At 43.3% G+C, this 20267-nt stretch overlaps 1 protein-coding gene across 4 annotated transcripts in view; it reads right to left on the bottom strand.

The window, feature by feature from the left end:
- The window catches only part of ACVR1 (activin A receptor type 1), a 127394-nt gene that overhangs the window by 25916 nt on the left and 81211 nt on the right, over window positions 1–20267 (bottom strand). For 3 of the 4 annotated variants that reach the window (XM_027130955.1, XM_027130964.1, XM_027130969.1), the window contains 4 exons: window positions 11450–11713; window positions 9051–9262; window positions 5440–5539; window positions 1460–1606 (listed from right to left, as the gene is read on the bottom strand). In XM_027130955.1, coding sequence (XP_026986756.1) covers window positions 1460–1606; window positions 5440–5539; window positions 9051–9262; window positions 11450–11713 — 723 coding nt within the window. Of the gene's footprint in view, window positions 1–1459; window positions 1607–5439; window positions 5540–9050; window positions 9263–11449; window positions 11714–16666; window positions 16779–20267 lie in introns of those variants that run through there. The other variant, XM_027130977.1, reaches the window with a different exon arrangement.

Raw genomic sequence — 20267 nt, 5'->3', positions numbered from 1 at the left:
AACTATAGTCATTGTTGTTGTTAACACACATGCATCTAACTGCAATACAAGGCGGTCACGATAAGAGTTATATAGGAGGTAAAAAGTGCAGGAGTGCAGAAAAGCCCAAGTAAATCCCTTGGGAGAGTCTGGAAGGGAACTAAGAAGTTTTGATGAAGGAAGGAGTGGGTAGAGGGTGGAATGGGGATAGTGGGTGGCCAAGAGCAACATGAATGAAGACACAGACAGCTGAATGTTCAAGGGCAATCCCAAGGAGTGACAGATATTGGAACTGACTGCACGTGGGCACATTTGTACAGGAAGTAGCAGAGTCCTCTTGGGACCCCAAAATAGGGAGTCTGGAATGCCAGGCTCAGAAGTCATAAATGTTGCAAGTGATGTGGGAGTCATCAAAGACACTCTGAGCAGAAGTGTCTCAGCTCTCCAGTGGAAGATAATTCAGTGTGGCAAGATGGACTGGAGAGGGGAGACCCATAGCAATGATACTAGTGAGGAGGCCTAGGTGATGGTGAGGGCCCAAGGGGGAAGGGCAGGGGAGAAAATGACAACAGCAACTGAGACAAGTCTGAGATGGAACATACCACCAAACTGTTAAAGCAAACCTTTGGACAACTGTCAAGCCATGATTTGTAGACAACCTGACTCAGGCTTAATACTAAACTGGCAATCCTGGAATAGAAATGAATTCTGGCAGTGGCCTTCCTATAAGCCAGACCTGATCCCGTAGCCATGCAGTGGCCAACACTATCCTATAAAGAGTCCAGTTCTATGGAAACTTTATAGCCACTATTAAAGAAGCACCCCAGGCAGCATTCATCATATATGTATTAGTATAAACACATGTAGAAAAACTTTTCAAAAACAAAGAAGTCAACAGGCTAAAGGAATATTCTTACCCTTTATACTTCCATAGCAGTATTTCAATGGGCTCTTCACATATTTCACAAATGTTTCCAAGCTTTAGTTTCCAAATTAAAATGTATGCTAAATCCTTCTCGAAATCTGGGCTTTAAAAACGATGCCTTGTTTGAAGGAATGTGCATTTAATTACGATATCCCTGGGAGCTATGAATCTCTAGGAAATCGTCCAAAGATCTTTCTTAGTTTGATTCAAGTAATAAATATTCAAAAAGGGTGGGGTAAGCAGAACTACAGAGGAAGCCTTGAAGTGAACAATATGGGGCAAGTTTTTGTTATTTAAGTAACAACCTGCAGAGGAAGACTTAGCAATAACAATTTCCTTTTCATCATCCAGAGAATCTTCAAACTTAGCTTCTTCGCAGACTTACACAAGCAATTCATGTGGAAAGAAAATTAAACAGCGTATAAATGCTGATGGTCCCTATGTCACCATTTAGGAGAGACTTGCGAATTCAGACACACCAAATCTGAGAGGGCAAAGGCAGGCAATTATTTCTTCCTAGAAGAAAATTAATGAGGGGATAATTTTTGTACTTACCTAAAATATTTTCATGCCTCAGCATCACAGTGTTGTACAACTCTGTTTCCCTGAACCACGACTTCTCATCCCGGGAGGAGAAGATCTTCACAGCGACATTCTCCCCCTGCCAACTGCCCCTCCACACCTCACCATACCTGCCTTTCCCTGTGGAAAGCAACACAGAGGTGACATTGGACAGCAGAACAGGACAGGTAGCCAAAGAACTTCATGCTAGCAACTCTTAACCCCTCCCATGGAAAAACACAACTCAGGGGTATAAATACCACTACTTTTTGCCTGTAAAGACATCCAAAAATAAGGTGGAAACTGCCCCTCCCGGCCACCCTACTGTGCTATCAAATGAAACACTCTCAGAATCTGCATCTGTACAATGAGCTGCTAATTACAAGTTTACCTTTACATTCCTCTGTGAAAAGGTATGAAATGCATATGGTTTGTAAAAGCACATGAAAGTTAGTAAAACTTAGAAATTTCAATGTTGATGAAAGCCAAAAAGCGTGTATGGGGCTTAACTGAGTGACTTACTTGATTCCTTCCCTTAATAAAGGATCAACATCGGCATTTTCTAAGAGTCCACATTTGTGAATTTACATATGCATTTATATTTTTCACCAAAGAGATCACTGAGTTTGAGATATGTGTTCTGAAGGATTAACACACACACGCATGCACACACAGAGCAATGCTGTGTAGGAGATCGACAGACAGCCACTGCCGTCCTTAAAGGATTTCTTGGCGGAGGATATATTTCAAAAGAGGATTTGCAAAGTCTTAAACACATAATCCCAGAACAGTCCCGATTTCTGACACTGGTCATGGGTGTTCGCCTGCAAGACAGTCCCTGTGATGCCACAAGTGGGTGACACTGAAAAGGCCACTTGGAGAAAACATTTTCAAAAAACGGTGACGAGTTGTGATCTGACCTGAGGAGTTCGTGCCCCCTCCTGCAGCCCCAGCACAACTGTCAGCTTGTCAACTACATGCTCTTTTGCATTAGTCACTGGTATTTAGTAGGGACATTGCTTATCGTAAGGGAATCTAGATTGAGCAGTTTTGATTATGTTTTTTTTTTTTTTTTTTTGTAGTACGCGGGACTCTCACTGTTGTGGCCTCTCCCGTTGCGGAGCACAGGCTCCGGACGCGCAGGCCCAGCGGCCATGGCTCACGGGCCCAGCCGCTCCGCAGCATGTGGGATCTTCCCGGACCAGGGCACAAACCCGTGTGCCCTGCATCGGCAGGCGGACTCTCAACCACTGAGCCACCAGGGAAGCCCTTGATTATGTTTTGATTATGTCTGCTCCCGTTTTTCTCCTTAATGACAGGTAGGTGATCAGGGAGGTTGGGAGGAGGAGGGAATTACCGCGAGACTGGGGGGATCGACACAGGGTATGATCAAGGTGAAGGCAGACGTGGCACCTGGAAAACGATGCAGCAGGAGATACGAGTTGCAGGGCAGCGGGGCTTTCTACCAAGGCAAGTGGCTGCTGGGAATCCCAGCTGGTAATAAGCTGCTGCAGCACCACCTATATATACAGGAATGCAGCTCTTTGCTGGAAAACTAAGTCGCTGAGAACCCAAACATGGAGAGAGAAAGCATGTCTGTCCAGGAGATTATGTCTGGACATAATCAAAACTGCTCAATCTAGATTCCCTTACGATAAGCAATGTCCCTACTAAATACCAGTGACTAATCCGAAAGAGCGTTAAATGAAGCCAGTAAGTGGTCTTTTGTGGGCCACTGTCAAGTCACAAAAATAGTATTTAGTGCAGGATTAACTGGAATACAGTCATAGTAATTGCCCAGCATTTGTAGTTTAAGATGAAGGCTAGTGCTAAGATCTACAAAATCGACTGCTACAAAAGAGAAGGCTCATCTATTCCTGCCTTTGGTTCCATTCTGTATCTTTATTTGCCCTTTGTCCTCATATTCTCATTAGGAAGGAGAGAAAAATATCCCAGAGCATTGTGGACATTACTATACAGTTGCCTTAAATCCTTTGTTTTAGAGCAAACAGAGATAGATGTCAGCATAAGTAGACAGAATTGAAACAGAAACCTACTTAAATGGTTTTCAAAGGCTGTTAAGTTGTCAAATGCTTTTTGCAAATGCAACCTTATGCAGAAGTCCCTGAAAACAGAAGCAGAGCTGCCCAAAAGTCCTGGCCATGGAGACCCAAAAGAGGGGGGGGGGTCCCCTAAAGCACCTAAAATTTGGAGATTCATTGATCACCATCTGTAACAACGGATCTAGTCCAACTTCTCATGTTTTTCAACCAAAAATGGTAACATCCGAACAGTTCATTACATACATTTTTATGCAAGCCTGTACTACATGAACACCAACTAGATGCTACTGAAAGGCATGGCTCTTTAGCACTGAACCAATAAAATACTGTAACTGAACATAAACTATTTCAAAATATGCTGAAGAATATCTATACAACCGGAAACAATATGCATTTTTAAAGGTGCAGTATTATTTTGCCCTTTGGACTCTGGGGTCCATCTCTGAGGACCGGTCATGAGAGCTGCTGCTCTGTGAATGGTGAGTGGCCATGGGACAGGAGGATGGGGGATAATGTCCCCCTTCACTTCTTACCCCTACCCAGGTACCCTTGTTCAGAATCAAATAGGATGTTAGCTGGTACAAGAGGACAACTCTGGTTGTAAGCAGTGAGCACACTGGGGGCTTTTCCATTTTTAGTTTCTCTACACACAGTCCACCGTGGAGGAGAAGCATGAAGCTGGAGTTCAGAAACAGTTGCAGTAGCTACAGACGTAGAGAAAAGGCAACAGGCTCCTGCTGGCCACCTGTGTGCCTGAAGGTGGCAGTCACTTCTACTACCTCTGCCCGCCACCCCCTTCCACTACTGCATTTGGGGGTGTCCTGGTTTCCATGAAAACAGGAAGAAAAGTCAGAGGATAGTAGCCAAGTGGTGAAGGCAGCCTATGTTGGCCCGTCACCTCCCAAAAGCAAAAGATGATACGGCAAGAGCTGCAAAGCCAGCCCCCCAAAACTGGGAGAACCAGGAGAGTATGGAGATGTTTCTAATCCATCATTGCTCCTGTGGCCATCCCTGTATGCCATCTAAAGGAGAAATTAATGAAAACTGTCATGTGACTTGCAAATGCCCACCTCATAAAACTAAAACTAATAAAAATCAGGACTTTAAAGAAAAAAGCATTTGCACCACCTTCCTAGAGGGCAATCCGGCAATATATAAGACAAGCTGTAAAAAGTCACGAATTTTGACCCAGGAACCCCAATTCCTAGAAGTTTATTCTGCGTACTCAAAAGAAGCAACATGTGCAAAACATTTTTCAAACAGTATTGTTAAAGTTATCACGCAATAGACAATTACATAAACTTTAAAATACCTGTGATGTGTACCAATACATGAAAATGTGTGTGAGCTTAAAACTGAAAACAGGGACAAATTATACACACACCATGATTATATCTCTATACAAATATGTTCCAATATGGGAAAAAATGTGAGAGGCCACAGAGAAATGTACACAGCTCTTATTTAAATAAAGCAGTTATGAAGGGTAGCTTTGGTACATTTATTTCATTTTTTTTAAAGCAGGGGAAGAGTGAGGAAGTATAAAATTACAATAATCAAGTTTACTGTCCAAAAGCCGACTTACCTCAGATTCCCCAATGCCTATGGTCTGGAGCAGCCGTGTTAGTTCATTTTCAAGCATTCCCATCATCCGGAAGGGTCTACTTAAAACTGAAATCTTTTGACTGGGCACTCTGTATCCTGCCTAGTGGATACTAGTTCTTTGACAAGAACTTCACCAAGTTCAAGTGCTCCAACACAAGTCACAGATTAGAGGCATACCACCACATGGCTACCTCACATCTCCTGACGTTTAACAAGCAAGAGGCAACACGAAGCAGATTTTCCAAGGTCCATCCTACTTCTAGAACCACCGCACATAACCCGCAAAGAAAGGGAAAAAAGAATTACCAACACACTCCAGCAGTGTGATCTGACGGGCTACTGTTCTTTGTACCAGAAAAGGAAGACCAGAGCCGCTTCCCGACGTACACGAATGATCCAATAAATCCTGCGGTTCAAAACAAGGAGAAAGAGAAAGTATTGAGAAACTGCTCCCAGGTTAGAGTATGAGCGTGCACGTGGGTGTAACTGGCATGGAGGCAGTGGTCTTGGACACATGGCCCGTTCGTGTGCATGGAAAGCCCCACTGGAGGAAGAACTGGTTTCACTTCTTAGGAAAACCAGAAGCTAGCCCTTTCCCTAATATGGGATAGGTTTTCCTGAGGGATGAGTAGTCCTTTCTTGTATCCAGAGTCTTAGAAGAAAATATATAAAGAAAGAAGCTGAGTGGACAAAGTCAAAGATGTAAATTAAAAAGTCCAACATGCGGGGCTGAGCCCAAGGGGAAACAGTAGCTAGAAGAGAAAATGGAGCAAAAATCAAAGGCCTTCAAGTCCAAGAGTTGAGCAAAATTGACCATATTCGGCCCTGCTCAGAATACCTATCAAAGGATGCACTTTAGTTGACATGCCAAGGAACTCTAATAAGGAACAAACAAATTAGGAATAAGAACCAAATGACTCTAATGCTGTTTATCTTGTAAAGACCCCAGTGGCCATCTGAGTCCTCAGACTGGTACACTCAAGCAGAGAGGGCTACCTGGATGGAGGTTACTAGGTAGGTGGGGAACAAGAATCACAAAATTAACACCTCTATGTCATTTCTCTTTTTTTTGTTAACAGTTGTCTACTTTTAAAAAAAAAAATTTTTTTTATTGAAAGACTCTTAAATTCTATAGTGCTTTACAATTTTCAAGTTTCTCACACGTGATTTCATATACTGTACGTCATTCTCAATGTCAGTTACCCACAAAGCAGAGAGAAAAAATACGACTTTCATTGAAACATAAAACCATGCCCCAAATCTACTTCTAAAAATGAACACACTGCAAAAAAGATTCCCAATTAGTTCATTCATAAATTTTCCCTTCTTACTCTCAGTGCAAGCCAAGAAGCAGAAGCATTTTTGAATCAGGAATGGATTATCTATAATAAACAATATTGTGCCCATGGTGATCGTGGGAAGGTTGCAGTAATGTTGATCTAACACTCCCCAAAGCTGTCCTTTCCCAAACATTTTAGCTGGCCTGTTACATGAATACATTGCCTTGTTTGAGTTTCATTGTCTTTTACTTACTCTGGGCACCACTGTGAAGTACTGTTGATCAGCAAAATTACCAAAACCTGAACATCTAAAGGAAGAAATTTAGAATCCTTAAAAGCCGCAAAATGGATATTCAACAAGAAACTGAATGTAGATGAAGTAGGGTTTCACATCTCCCTATCTCTTTTGCTGTTCGTTTTTCTCTTTATTCATTCAATTTTTTTGAGAGAATAATTCTGAAATTACTATAGAACTAATGTGTTGTTTTTTCATAATGTACAATCCTGGTTCTAAACCTAGTTCATAGACTTCAGGGCGGGCGGAATCGACCAAAGACTAACAAACATCTACTTCAACTCTTGGATCCCAAGACTTCTTTTTCAGTGTAGGAGAGCTGTTTAGTAAGGTACGCATTGCTGAGTCATATAAATGAGAATATCACTTAAATAAGCAAGTATGTAGACCAATAATGACAACTTGTTTTTAAACAGTGTTGTTTACTGTGTCATTATATCGTGATATACTGTCATCTAAAACGGTTGAGTTGAGAAGACTATTTTAGCATATTTGAAAGCATTCTGCTTTCAAAATTATAGAAGCCATTTAAATAATAATTTACACTAGAGATTCCTATCAGTGCCCAATGTGATTAGCTATGTTAGCAGTTCTGAGGAACAAAGTTCTGACTACTGCTAAAGTTTTGTCAAGATTCAGCGTTGTATCGTCCTTGCTCCAAACTCAATGAATTCATTTAATTTGCCTTAAAACTTGAAACAAACTTCTAAATACACTTCTAAAGAAAAACTATATTTTTCTACTTTTTGAATGAAATGTCCTTTTCTCCTCTTTTCCCAGTTTCACTGTAGCACAATTAAATAGGTAGATAAAAGGAAGCTAAACAAGGTTCCTTCCCCTTTTTTTTCATACAAAAAAAGTACACTTGACTGTGGTCCAGTCATGGGGAAGGCAGTAGGATGGGATATTTCCCAGCCTGTATCAGCCACCATCAAATGTTTTAATAACTCGCCAAGGGTAGTAGTCCAGGTGTAGCACCTGAGCTACAATGACTGGTGAGGGCAAGTCTTCTCCAGCAAAAAGGCTTAACTGCAGAACTCCCGGACACTTTTAAGTCTGTCGTCTAGCAGAACAAAGACTTAATACAGATGATCTTACGTGATGGCATTAAATAACACTGAATCACATTAAAAGCTACCACCTTGACCGTCTTTCAATTCATCAGCCAATGACAAGGAGAGTCTCGATTTAGTACTGGCATGACTTTAACATCTTTCTAACACAAATCTTCACCTTTTTTTAAAGGGGGCATCCTACTCAGCACAGTACCCCTGTAGAATGTTATTACTTCTCCTTTCGGCACTCGATGGTAACCTATTCGATAGCACGCAATCCCTTTTCTCACTTAAAGTTTAAAGGTGCTTTAAAATTAACACTTGACAAACAATTTTAAAGAGTGAAAAAAGGAAGACAGTTGCTTTCAATGTGATTTCATCATTTTAAAATGTGCAAAAGAGTAACTTTAAAACATACAAGTACAATGGTTCCAAACCCTGTGCTAGGGTAGCTGCTAGCCACACGTTGACACTGAGACAGTGAAATGTGGCTGATCTGAACCGATATGTGCTGTACGTATAAAATACACAGATTTTTAAAATTTAGTTTAAAAAAAAAGATGCAAAATATCTCATTAATAATTCTTTAATTATATGTTGAAATGATAATAATTATATATGTTAGGTTAAGTATATTCTTAAAATTAATATCACCTGTGAGGTTTTTTTGAACTTTTTTTAAGATGGCTACTAGAACATTTTAAATTAACAGATGTGCCGCACGTATTGCTATTGGACAGCACTGGTTTAACCAAATGAGTGCAGTCCACAAGGGGGCGGCACAGGAGCACGAAAAATTTCATAGCTGCTTTTTTGGATGTCAGGTTTTAAAAGTCTTAAATTACAGGGCGCTGAAATAATCTAGAAGGGAAAGTGATTTTTAATATTAAGCAAAAGGTGCCTTTTTTTGAAAGCACTTTTACTGCTAAAAATAGAGGAACTGAGTACCATAAATTCCAAGCCCTCCCCCACCATCAAAATTATAGGCAACCATTGTCTGTCCCTGTCCCCTTACTCCCCAAAGAAAAATAACTACCAAGGATCGACTAAAATAAATCCACTCCCTCCTTTAATGTAAATGTCTGTCTAAAATAAATGTTCTCAGGTAGAGGAGACTGAACTCACATAGGGGTGCCGGCATATACTTGCTGAAGACATAAGTGACCAGGAGCATGTGTGCACTCACTGTCCAGTCACCAGTTACTGGTCAGCATTTCGTGCTTGAAATAAGAAAGCATCTTCAGCCATCTGCGTTATGCTCGGGGTCCCCTGGGGCCACAAACTCACTGCTAACGTGCTGTCTCCGACATTGGTGGTGATGAGCCCTTCGATGGCGCCATACTCCACATCTCTGGGGTTGAGGCGTTCTTGGTTGCGCCTTTTAAATTTTCGGAGAGCAACTCCCAGCAGGCAGGCTAGAAGGCAGACTGCAAACACTACAGACAGAATGATGAGGCCAACCTCCAAGTGGAAATTCTGGGTTCCAGGAAAGGATTTCCCTGGAGATGGGAGAGAGAAGGGTAACTGGCCGTAAGGCTCATTGTTTACGTATTATTTAGCATAACCAATGCCTGACAAGTAGCTCGCTCCTGACCCTTACCACACAGTCTCACAAGCCACAGAGTGTTGAAACTGAAAGACTTCCTAATACCTGGCCAACGGCCCAGTCATTTAACCATGATTCATTTAGACACAATAGGAGTTTGAAAAAATTCCACTGAGAACCAATTTATTAACGCATCTATGTGAAAAGTGTTTTTAAAATAGAAAGTACTACACAAATCTCTGATACTATCCTTATTAACCTGGATTTGATCTGTAAGGACGTTTTACCATCAAGCCCTTACGGACAGACACTGTGCTGTAATATTCCTATGAGAAAGTGCTATCTGAGTTAAGACCAAATGATCCAATCTGTGGTCTCTCTCTTCAATGTATCTCGGAGGTCTACTGCTGAATTCTCATTGCTATTACGTCATGATTTCTGCCTAGGAACCTATTCACTCACCTGTTCTCTAACTCGCTTATTCAACATTCATTCACTCACTCAAAACGTTCTATCCTTGATTCACTCACGCACCTAATCACTCATTCACTCTCTGGCTCAGACATTATTACATACCCATTCAAACATTTGTGCATTCACGCGAATACTCACATGTCACTCAAGCAAATATTCACTTTTGAGTTAAATCAAAGTTTCTCAGTTGCCTAGTGAAGGTCCATAATTAAAAGATCCCAAGGCGATAATCACCTCTGAATTTCAGACCCTTTCCTGACATCACGTCACCAAGCCCTGTTCCCCACGTATGCCTTACTCTTTCCACGTCCCTGGCCTCTTCAGCCATCCAATCTCAAGCCGAACTTCCTTTATAAATTTCTTTTAACTTTCCAAATCCAAATTAATCAACAACTTGGCACATGTCACTTGTATGATAAAGTGTAAAGCTAATTATGTACAGCATTAAGTTACGAATATTGCGCCTCCCTAATTAAATCAGAAATTCCTTAAGAAAATAAATTCTGTGTTACAACTCTAATCTGACAGACTGTTCTGCAGATTAGAAACTTTTCACCCTGCAGATATCATTTCTACATGAATGCAGACATTTCTTCATGGTCCATCCACTCTATTAATAACAAACTCACAAGGTTTAAGAATTCATCCCATCAAGTACCCTTTTAGGTTTAACCATTAAATACCTGACCTCGCTTATAAAAACATCTCTTTTTATTAAAAACTCTCTTTTATTATTGAACCCTATTTGCTTATCAGACTTTAACCTTTTCTATATGGCTTAAGGTCCTCACCATAACTTCAAAACTTATGAATTATGGAACATGATCTTGTATCAGTTTTTTACATTTTTCTGTCTCCTCCCTTTCTGGCTGACATTTCTCGCCGTGGATGCTCTTAGTATCCTCTCCTACCGTTTATTTCTTCTTTTGTCAGTGCAAAATTGGTTAAGTATGTCTATTAAAAATGTACTATATATTAAGAGAGTAAATTTGGCTTGGAATGAGTCTACAAAGACCAAGGTACATTCATGTTTGTAGGGACTCTGAGAGAGCAATTTAGGGCTCATTTTATGAGGAAACAGTTTCAGAGGAGGACTGAAATCCATATTGACTATAATACGGAGAAGATTCCACATAAACTACAAGGTTGATGTGAAATCTCACCCAGCTTCAAGTTTCGGTGATAGATTGCTGGGCATCAGATGGGTGATAGATTGCAGGGCATAGAGGTTGTCTCCTTCCTCATAAAGAAGGGAAGGTATTCCACTCAGACATCAGAGTCTTATGTTCCACTTTCCTCCCTACACACTCAACAGAGAGATGAGCATTTACAAAGCAGAACTGTCTCAGAAATTATGACATCATAGCTCCTTTCAGAAAAGGATGTCAGGAGCTGTTCACCTGCTCATGACCACCAAGAGAGATCTGGTCAGCCAAGCCATCCCCAAGGTAGACATCACCGTGCTCACTTTCCCAAAAACATCCATCCTCCTTGTAGATTCCAAAAGGCCATGCCTTTCTCCTCCTCACCAGAGGGACTTCCCTTGTCACCCACTGTTGGAAGAGCAGGAGGAAAGCCTTCTGGCTACTTACATCTTTAACCCACACAGAATCAGGACAATACTAACAAAAACCCTTGATCTAGAAATAGAAAAGTCCATGGGAACCTTTAGTGGGCAGCTGGGCGGTGATGTTCCTGTTACACCAGTCCCCTTGGCAGCACTCCACAGCTTGGCCGGGTGACGGCGGGGTCTTACAGGTCATCTTCCCCTGCTCATAGACCTGGAAGCAGCCTTTCTGGTAGACGTGGAAGCCATCGTTTATGCTCAGCGAGGAAAAGCACTGCTGGCCTTCACAGTGGTCCTCATTTCCACAGGAGAGGCCTTCACACACACACATGTAAAGTCTAGGGTTAACCTTGGGCTTCTCATCTGCAAAGGGAAGAGAGGAAGGAAAACAAAAAAAATCACTGCATGGGTTTAAACCCCACTGGGGGAACGATACAGTCTCTCCAAGACCATTACAAACACGTTAACCAAAGTCAGGTGAAGTATCACCACTGGCCATGATTTCCATATTTCTGCTGTCTTGTAACTCTCAGCTGACCAACCACCAAATAATAATCACGTCTCAAGATATGAATGTGCTCATATAAGCTGGGTACTCTTTTATATCCTATACTAGGCCAAAGAATGATTATCTGTCCACAGGTTTCTGAAAATGAACTTCTCCCACTGTGGTTTTCATGGTATCTTTGGTCTGATGGGCTCTCACATCCCGATTCTTGAACCAAAATAAAATGTTTTACCGGAACGTAATGCTCATCACCTTTATTTTGTGTTTTAAAACAAGGCTCCTAAATACATGGCGTCTGTCAATACCAGCTCCCGTTACCTCCACACAAGCCTCCACCAACTACTAATACAGGATTGCTGACACTGCTGCCGTCACCTGTCTGCTTCAGAAACACATCAGTACAGTAAGAGTTCCCAAGGATGCTCGGTCTATACTTACATATCCATATTATCAACATTTTCAGCTAAATGTCTAGAGTAATTTTTCAGTAGTACAACACTGAAGTTTTCACATTAATTACGAGGCTAAACACTGCTTAAACCTTTTCAACTGGCAGAAAAAAGTTGGCACCAATTACTGAGGATGAGGGCACAAAAAGACAAAGGGAATAAAACAGTGTCTGAACAGTAAGGTAATAAGTGGGACCAAAGGCATAGCCCACACAGGTGGGTCCAAGGTGCAACATGGATCATCAGTGAATCACACCGAACCAGACCTCCTAATTGCCTCTTTCTGAAAACACTCATTTGCAGTTTCACCTTTCAAATCACTCTTTCTTTTCCCCTCTTTTGTTAGAATAATTAGTTCAGACTTGCGGGTCCCAACAGTTTCCACCAGCGGGGAAGGAAAGTGAAGACAGAATGTAAACAGCCAAGTCCCAGAGGCCACTGATTAGCCTGATGAGACCACTTTCACCAAAGCACTGTTCACATAAAGAGAGTCAGCTCTCAAAACTCCCTCCGAAGGTCTACAGCACAGACAGGCTGCCTTCTAATCCCTGAACCCTCTGCAGCAGGTCTGTGAGAGAACTGCTGCTTTCTTAAAATATAACAGGTTGGATGGCTGTGCTTTCAAGAGGAGACCTTAAGGTAAGGTCTTTGAAAATGTCAAGTTCATTTACACAGATTTGTGTGGGTGTGTGTCGAGGTGTGTGGGTTATCTCAGAAAGAGAAAAGGCATTCTTCATCTTTCTTCTTCCCTCTTCAAAGGAGTGAAAAATAGTTCACTGCCCACTGTAATGTGGGTGCCTTGTCCCACAGAGTAAGGGCATGCAGACACACAGACACGAGCCTTCTATTTATAATTGACTTGCTAGGTCTTTTGAAAACCACAAGGGGCTCATCCAAGAGCAAAGACATGCCCGAAAGCAGAAAATCCAAAATAGCCGCTGACAGTATATGTGTGTCACCAGACCCACCCCCGAGGATCAAGAGCCCGCAGACATTTTTAATGAGCAATAACTTTAATGAGCCAAGGGACGGTCTTTATTTCTCCCTGCCTAGAGAAATCCAAGAGAAATTCCAGCACCAAGCTATTTCTATGAGGATGAGAAACATATATATCTGTTGACATAATCCAGCAAAAAGTTTACACTTGCCAAAAGCAAGTTGAAAGATAATATTTCTAGGGAGTCTAGACATGCTTGCCACTCTCAAATGGCACAAAGCTGGGCTGAGAGTTGCCAGCTATGCTGCCCAACAGGTGATGATTCTTTGGAGGGAAACGGATGGGTGGGGTGAGGGGCAGAGTTAGTGGTGTCATATTGATTTGTGAGCACAGCAGAGAATTAAAAAGACTATATTCAAAAACTGGGCAATAAAGCAATTTAGGTAAATTTGACACACAAACATGTACTTCAAAACCCTAAATAATTGTTAAAGGTCACTGATATCCAAAAATACATACTTAACACATTAAGGAGGTTGTACCTATCGATGCTGGGTTGGGGAAGTGAGGTTAGTGTTAGGATGAAGGGGTAAAGTGAGAATAATATAGGAGAGGAGCTGATCACAGGCTGATAATGAATTGAGGAGTATGAATCATTCACTCGCTGCACCTACGGTCCCCCAGGAACAACAGCAAACAATAACTAGACCATACAGGGTTCACTCGTCACTGATCCTATGGGAATGGATGGTCCAGGGTACCAAAGAATTAATGACACTCTGTGGTTGAAATAAAAAACTGTCAATTAAAAAAAATAACAACAATAATAATTTCTCTGGTGTGCCCTCAGAGTGAACTCTGCTCTTAAAGTTCCAGCCCAAACTGAACTCTATGTGCACAGGTGCAAGAGGCCTACTGCCTTTCCAAGGTCTCTAGCTTTTGAAAGGATGTGGGGACTGTCTGACAGATGTTTAAACTGTAGCCTAGAGAATTTTGCCAGAATTGAGCAGCCTCGAGTAAATACCATCTTTAGTAAGATTCAACCCACTACAGGCAACTCTGCAGGGCATCCAGGCTTAATGAGGTATAGATCTTAATCAGATCTTATCCTGTGGGGTCATAAACTAAGTCGAAAACCAAGGTTTTCACATCTTCCCCACCACAATCAGGAAAAAGGGAAAAAGAGGAAGAAAGACAGCTCAGTAATATGTAATAATTAACTCAATCCCTGCTATGGAGGGACCATAAGCCCAGTTCAGCAGTTAGCAAATGGGAAAGTACAAAACCAACAACTTCGCTTCCTATTTTGCTTTTCACCAACATTTAATCTTCTTAATTTGTATATTCCCATATAACTAATTAGCAGAGCCCTTCGTGAATCAATTCTTTTATATACAGCCAGATATAAATGAAGACCCTAAATTCACGAGAACGACCCCATACACCCATGCACATGTCTGCACGTACGCACACACTTCGGTTAAACGCCACTTTGGCAATTTCATCCGACAGAGTGGATTAGGCGAAGAGATGCCAAAAGGATTTTCTGAGCTAGGATTACTAATTCAACAAAGCAGGTTAAAAGCAAGGTAGTAACATTTTCAGATCTTAATATCCACAAGTCTAAGGAACACGGCAGGCCCCCCAAATGCCTATGACTCACTGTTTTGGTCTTGTTAAAATTTAGGAATAACCATAACATGTGTGGGCCTGTGATATCTTATTTGGGGTAGCAATGGTGGGTCGGGGAGGTGTGAGAATTATCACAAAGCTTTTTTAGGGCCCCAAGCAAGGGTCTGTGGACCTCTAATCTCTCAGGCCAGGATATAAATACTCTGCACATCAGGGAACGCCAAGGAAGGATAATCACCCTCTGTGACTGATTTTCAACAGTCCAGCCAGGAAGCACCACATCTGATATGAAGCATTTTACACTTGCCTGTGCTAATGACTAGGAGGTGCCCTGGCAGAAGGCAGCCAGTCTACGCTACCTAATTGACACTCATTTAAATAATGCAGTAATGGAAACATCAAGCCAGAGGTATTCCCTGTGTGCGGTGCTCACCCACACTGTCTGTTCTAAAGGCACCTCCCGGCATTACTCAGTGTCATGGCTGGCACCCTGTGCCCTCTGTAGCCCCAGAACCAGGCCCGTGTGAACACACTCGCAGCCCGCGTCTGGCTGGGAGCAGCAGGGAGTCCTCGGCACCACCGAGAAGGAGCCAGGGCTGGCTCTGCCACCAAAGGTACAGGCTCGGAATCCCAGGGGTTCACCGCAGCCAAAACTTTTAAAAGATTTTTCTTGTTCTGGGCGATACGCTCACCATCTGGACACACCTACTCTCACAGCCTAATCCTAAACTGGCAGAAGAAGAGGCAGAGCAAAGAGCATCGAGGACCTTTTTAAGACTGTCCACAGTTTGGGATAATCTCGTGCCTCGTAGTAAGAGTACCCGCATTTATGTCGTAAGTGGGACTGGAGCAATCTGGGCACAAGCTACAAACGGCTCTCCAGGCTCTCCCGCCCACCTGCCCAGTCACGCACTCCAGAATACGCTAAGGCATTTAAACCGATGATCATTCTAAATGGTGAACAAAACCCCATGTTTCCCACGAAAGTCCTTGACAGAAAAGACAAATGAGAAAATGGTCCAAGTCAACCAGCCTGTAGCCGTGATCCCAGGAGTCAGCAAAAGAAACAGGCTGAATCTCTTGTAGGCTCATCTTAAAGCAGCACAAATAATAGGCAGTTATTAGACTACTGCTATAAAAGTCCAATAGCTCAGAACTTTATAGGCTAAAAAAGGAACCCCAAACATCCCTGGACTCTTTCCAACAGTATAAACGATTCATTCATTTGAAATGACAGCTTATATTAGGCTCATAGATATGGGAGTCCTTCCATCAGCTCCTAATCCGAGAGTGCAGCATGGCACCTCTCCAGAATCTGAAAGCATCTGAGATCTCTGGCATTAAACAAAGGCTTACAGAAGGATTTTGCAATGCCAGGTATCACTGCCAGCAAGCCTGCTCCTAAGACGGAAACACAAAGGTCTGTCCGGAATGCCTAGTGAGGGGCATTTGATGGCCTGGCAAGAAGGCAGGCTATATGCCCAGAAATAAAAGACACCCAAGTGCCTAAATGCTCTCATTATAATAAAACATCCACTTAGAGAAACCAAATCATATTTTTTTTTCCTGATCAGAAAAAATTGATACTTGGTAAAGCTGTAAAAAGCCAAGAAGCAAATATGTTCCAGGAGTTGAGAGAGAGAATAGAGGCGTTTGAATAGGATCACATACAAAGTAGAATAATGACAACCAAAAACGATGGTAGGGTTTCCACGGTTTTGAACTCATCAGGCCTCCACTCCAAATGTGTTCTTCCTCCAGTGTTCCCTCACTGAGCTGACCAGACTCACCCCCACTCAGATGAACAAGCTTGATTCCACGACCCTAAAAAAGGAGATGCAGGGAATTTCCTGACAGTCCAGTGGTTAGGACTCGGTGCTTTCACTGCCGTGGCCCAAGTTCAATCCCTGGTCAGGGAAGTAAGATCCCTCAAGCTGCGCAAGCTGCCAAAAAAAAAAAAAGGGAGACACAGTGGTCACCCCGGCCTACAAAAGCCCTGGTTGACCTGCTTTCTGCCTCAGATCCCCTCAGTTCTGGGAAGGGCTCCTCCTGCTTCAGGAGCTCAGGTCCATTAGGTGTGGAATTCCCTCCACGTGGGATGCTCGGCTCTCTCCCTGCCGACGCCCCCATCCACCCAATGTGTGCCCATCTTCCCCCGAGATCTCACCTCACCTGTTACCTCCTCAGAGAAGCATTTGTTCACACACCCACACACCTGTCTACACTCACATACGTGTGTCTGCATGGCTGCCGACCGTCCAGGTCTTCCCTGCAGACTGTGAGCCCCATGAGGGAAGGAACGGAGCTGCTTTGCTCACTGCTACGCTCTCCGCAGCTGCCTCAGCACTTGGCAGGAGGACAAGCCTGATGAATGTTTGTTTCAGAATGAATTTTCTCTTCACAGACAGGATTTAGAGGTGGGAAGAGACATGATGCTGGTTTTCAGAGAAGACGGAGCCTATAAAGTCTTTAAATGTCAGCAGAGATCTTCAGGCAAGGCTTAGTCACCAAGCCAGCGTGTCTGTGCAAACCCCTTCTCCCTACAGGAGCTCTCCACAGCGTCACACCTGCTCACCTCCTCGGGCTTACAAGTGTGGAAAATTAGTACTTTCTGTGGTGCGGTAGGTTTTGTGTTTGCTTGTTTGTGTGTTGGAGGTACAATGCAAGAGTTCCAAAAACAAGGCATAATTTAACACATCAATAGAACAGCAAGGCTTTTATGGGAGGTCCTTCCTTGGATGACTGATTTGAGGACCTTTGGCTACGATGATGCTACGGTGATGAGGATGACCAAAACACAACGCGTGCCTTGCCTTCAGCCAGTTTAGGGACATCCTGCAGGACTTGCCTGCTCAGCAGGGAAAAAAGATGCCCCTGGTCTCTGCTGCCCTTTTTCTCCTATCAGTGAAAACAATGGCATTTTCAGCAGGGAGTGAGGAAGAGTGAATTACATCATTTTCCCCTTCTTGCTTTGCTGAAGGTGATAAGGATTCCTAAGTCACCCTGCATTTGAACTGCTGAAGCTGAGAGGGGGGGAAAAAATAAAAAAGAATTCCATCTGTTTATTTTGTGGCTGGGCTGACTCCTGGTCTCTGAAATAATCCGTGTAAGTTAAGCCTATTGCAGCAGTCTCACCTTCTATTTCAAAGCCATAAACTCAGTCTGTGTTTAAATGACTAACAAGTTATAGAGCGCTGTGGGGTATGACCTAAGACGATATCGGTCTGTCTCTTCCATGCTTTTTATGACTCCCTGAACATAGCAAAGACTTAGCTTTAACACATATGCCATGTCTGTGAAGCAACTCCTTCACAAGGGGGGAAATAATGACCCCTTTCTTCATTTTGTCTTCAAACTTCTCGAATCGTCGCTTCAGAGAAACAGATGATTACGAGGCCTAATGAAAAGCACCCCCCCGCAGCCCACCCCACATAGTGTTGACAATGCTTGCACCTGAGTGAAGCTCTACTTGTCGGGAGAGTAACAGAGAGGACCACAGACTGAAGAAGGGGAAAAAAGCTGAGGAATTATAAACATTTCAGAGAAGTCATTCCTTGTTCAGATTCAGGAGAGCCAGTGATGTGGTACCATCTATAGCATGTCTTAGGCTAGAAGCTCCGATCACAGTGTGGGCAAAGGTGTTCCTGACTCTTTCTGGTTGTCTCCCCTTCCTCCCGGGATATCTGGGGAGTGCACGGCTGCTCCAGCAAGGTTTTCCTACCCAGGCTCTACACTGAAAATTCTGGTTTTACAGGACACCCTAAACGAGGGCTCTACACGGGAACGGACAGCAGAGAAGGCCCAGCTCCCACTTCTGTTTCTCCTCCACTGCCCTACGCGACCTTTTTCTCTGGGAATCAGGGACAGAGCCTCCAAGACTGCCAACCTTTGCTCTGCTTACCAGCCGCCAGCCGCCACCACATCCCCACACCCTTTCCGGAAGCTTTCAAATCACAGAGATAAACCCTTCAAAAGATGGGCACGGCTCCAATGTGTTAACAACAGTCTTAGAATGCCAGCCTCTAGGCATCGTGACACCCAGAGCTAAAGGCGAAAATGTCTAGAATTAGTTAATTTCAGCTAAATTCTTCCTCTCTAGCTCCCTACCCTACCCCATCCCAGAAAAAAGCGCAGAGGGAACGAGGTAATTTCCAGACTATTTTCTTTCCAGCCCAAATGAAGCCAAAGAGATCAAGATATCCAAGGGTGAAAAACTGGGGCAGAGCCCAAGCCTCTGATATTGCTGCTTCCCTATCTCCCAATTTCCCAGTCATGTCCCAAGGCCCTACCAGGTCCAGATCTCCATGAAAGGTCAAAGAAAGAAGGAATCCCATGTCTTCAGTCCCATGAGTACATGCCCTGTGCATCTGTATTCCAGCCTTTATAACTTGATCTTTGTCTCGCCTATCTTCTTTACCCCATCAGTCTAATTAATATGGTTCACAAGAATTCATTAACTCCCAAGTTCAACACGCTTAAGATTGGCTTCCTCATCAGAGACGAAAGATCCTAAGGTCAGCATAAGACAGTTGAGTGTAGGTCATTTTGAGCTTATTCTTTTTCACCCCAGAACCCACAGAAAGGCCCCAGGTGCCGACACTCAAGGTAGAAACAGAAAGACTTTCTTCAGAATGCTGTGAACCAGAGCTGGCTTTTTAAACACACATGCCTTCCCCCCACACCCCAGCCTCTGTGGCACAGCACACTGTTCCCAGCTTCCACAATCTTGGACCTTGGCAGAAGAAAGGCAGCTAAATCTGAGATGTGTCACGAGGCCACTGGCTGAGGAGCAACGATATCTAAACACAAACCAAGGCGAGAGCAACAGGCCAGAGTTTCCACAGACTCCCTTTTGGCTCCTGTGGCTGTAGAGCACTGACGGCCTAAAGATAACCCAAGACTCTAAGAAGGGTCACTTTTAAATAGCAGCTTGAGTACCACCAGTCATTTCAGAAGTATTTCCTTCCAGAGCCTGCTTCCATCCACATCGGCGTGCCAAGCCTGCCCAACGATGGCAAGCCCGCAGCAGAGATGAAAGCCCGGAAGGACATGGAAAGAGTCCCAAAGGGAAACAGACAGCTCCCGACATGCTGATTCTATTCTGTGCCCACATTTGGACTGCTGAGAAAGAATCATCTCGCAGAGAGCCACCTTGTAGAAGTGATCTACTGACAATCACTGGGGATTAAAGAGCACGTAGAAAATCAAACAAGATAGTTTTCACTCAGTGCCTCCCCTCTCTAAAACCGAGGCAGGGTTCTCCATGACGGCTACCGTCTAGGAGTGTTTTAGGAAAGCCTTTCCCTCCAGGAGAAAACATATACCTCTCAGTCTGTCTGTCGGACCCCAGTCTGGCTGAGCACGGAGAACTGGCATGGCATCTTCAGCACG

Source organism: Aethalodelphis obliquidens, unplaced genomic scaffold (assembly GCF_003676395.1).
Source record: "Aethalodelphis obliquidens isolate GAN/ISIS:26980383/991018 unplaced genomic scaffold, ASM367639v1 scaffold2, whole genome shotgun sequence".
NCBI classification, from domain to species: Eukaryota; Metazoa; Chordata; class Mammalia; order Artiodactyla; family Delphinidae; genus Aethalodelphis; species Aethalodelphis obliquidens.
This window is presented reverse-complemented; position numbering and strand designations above follow the sequence as displayed.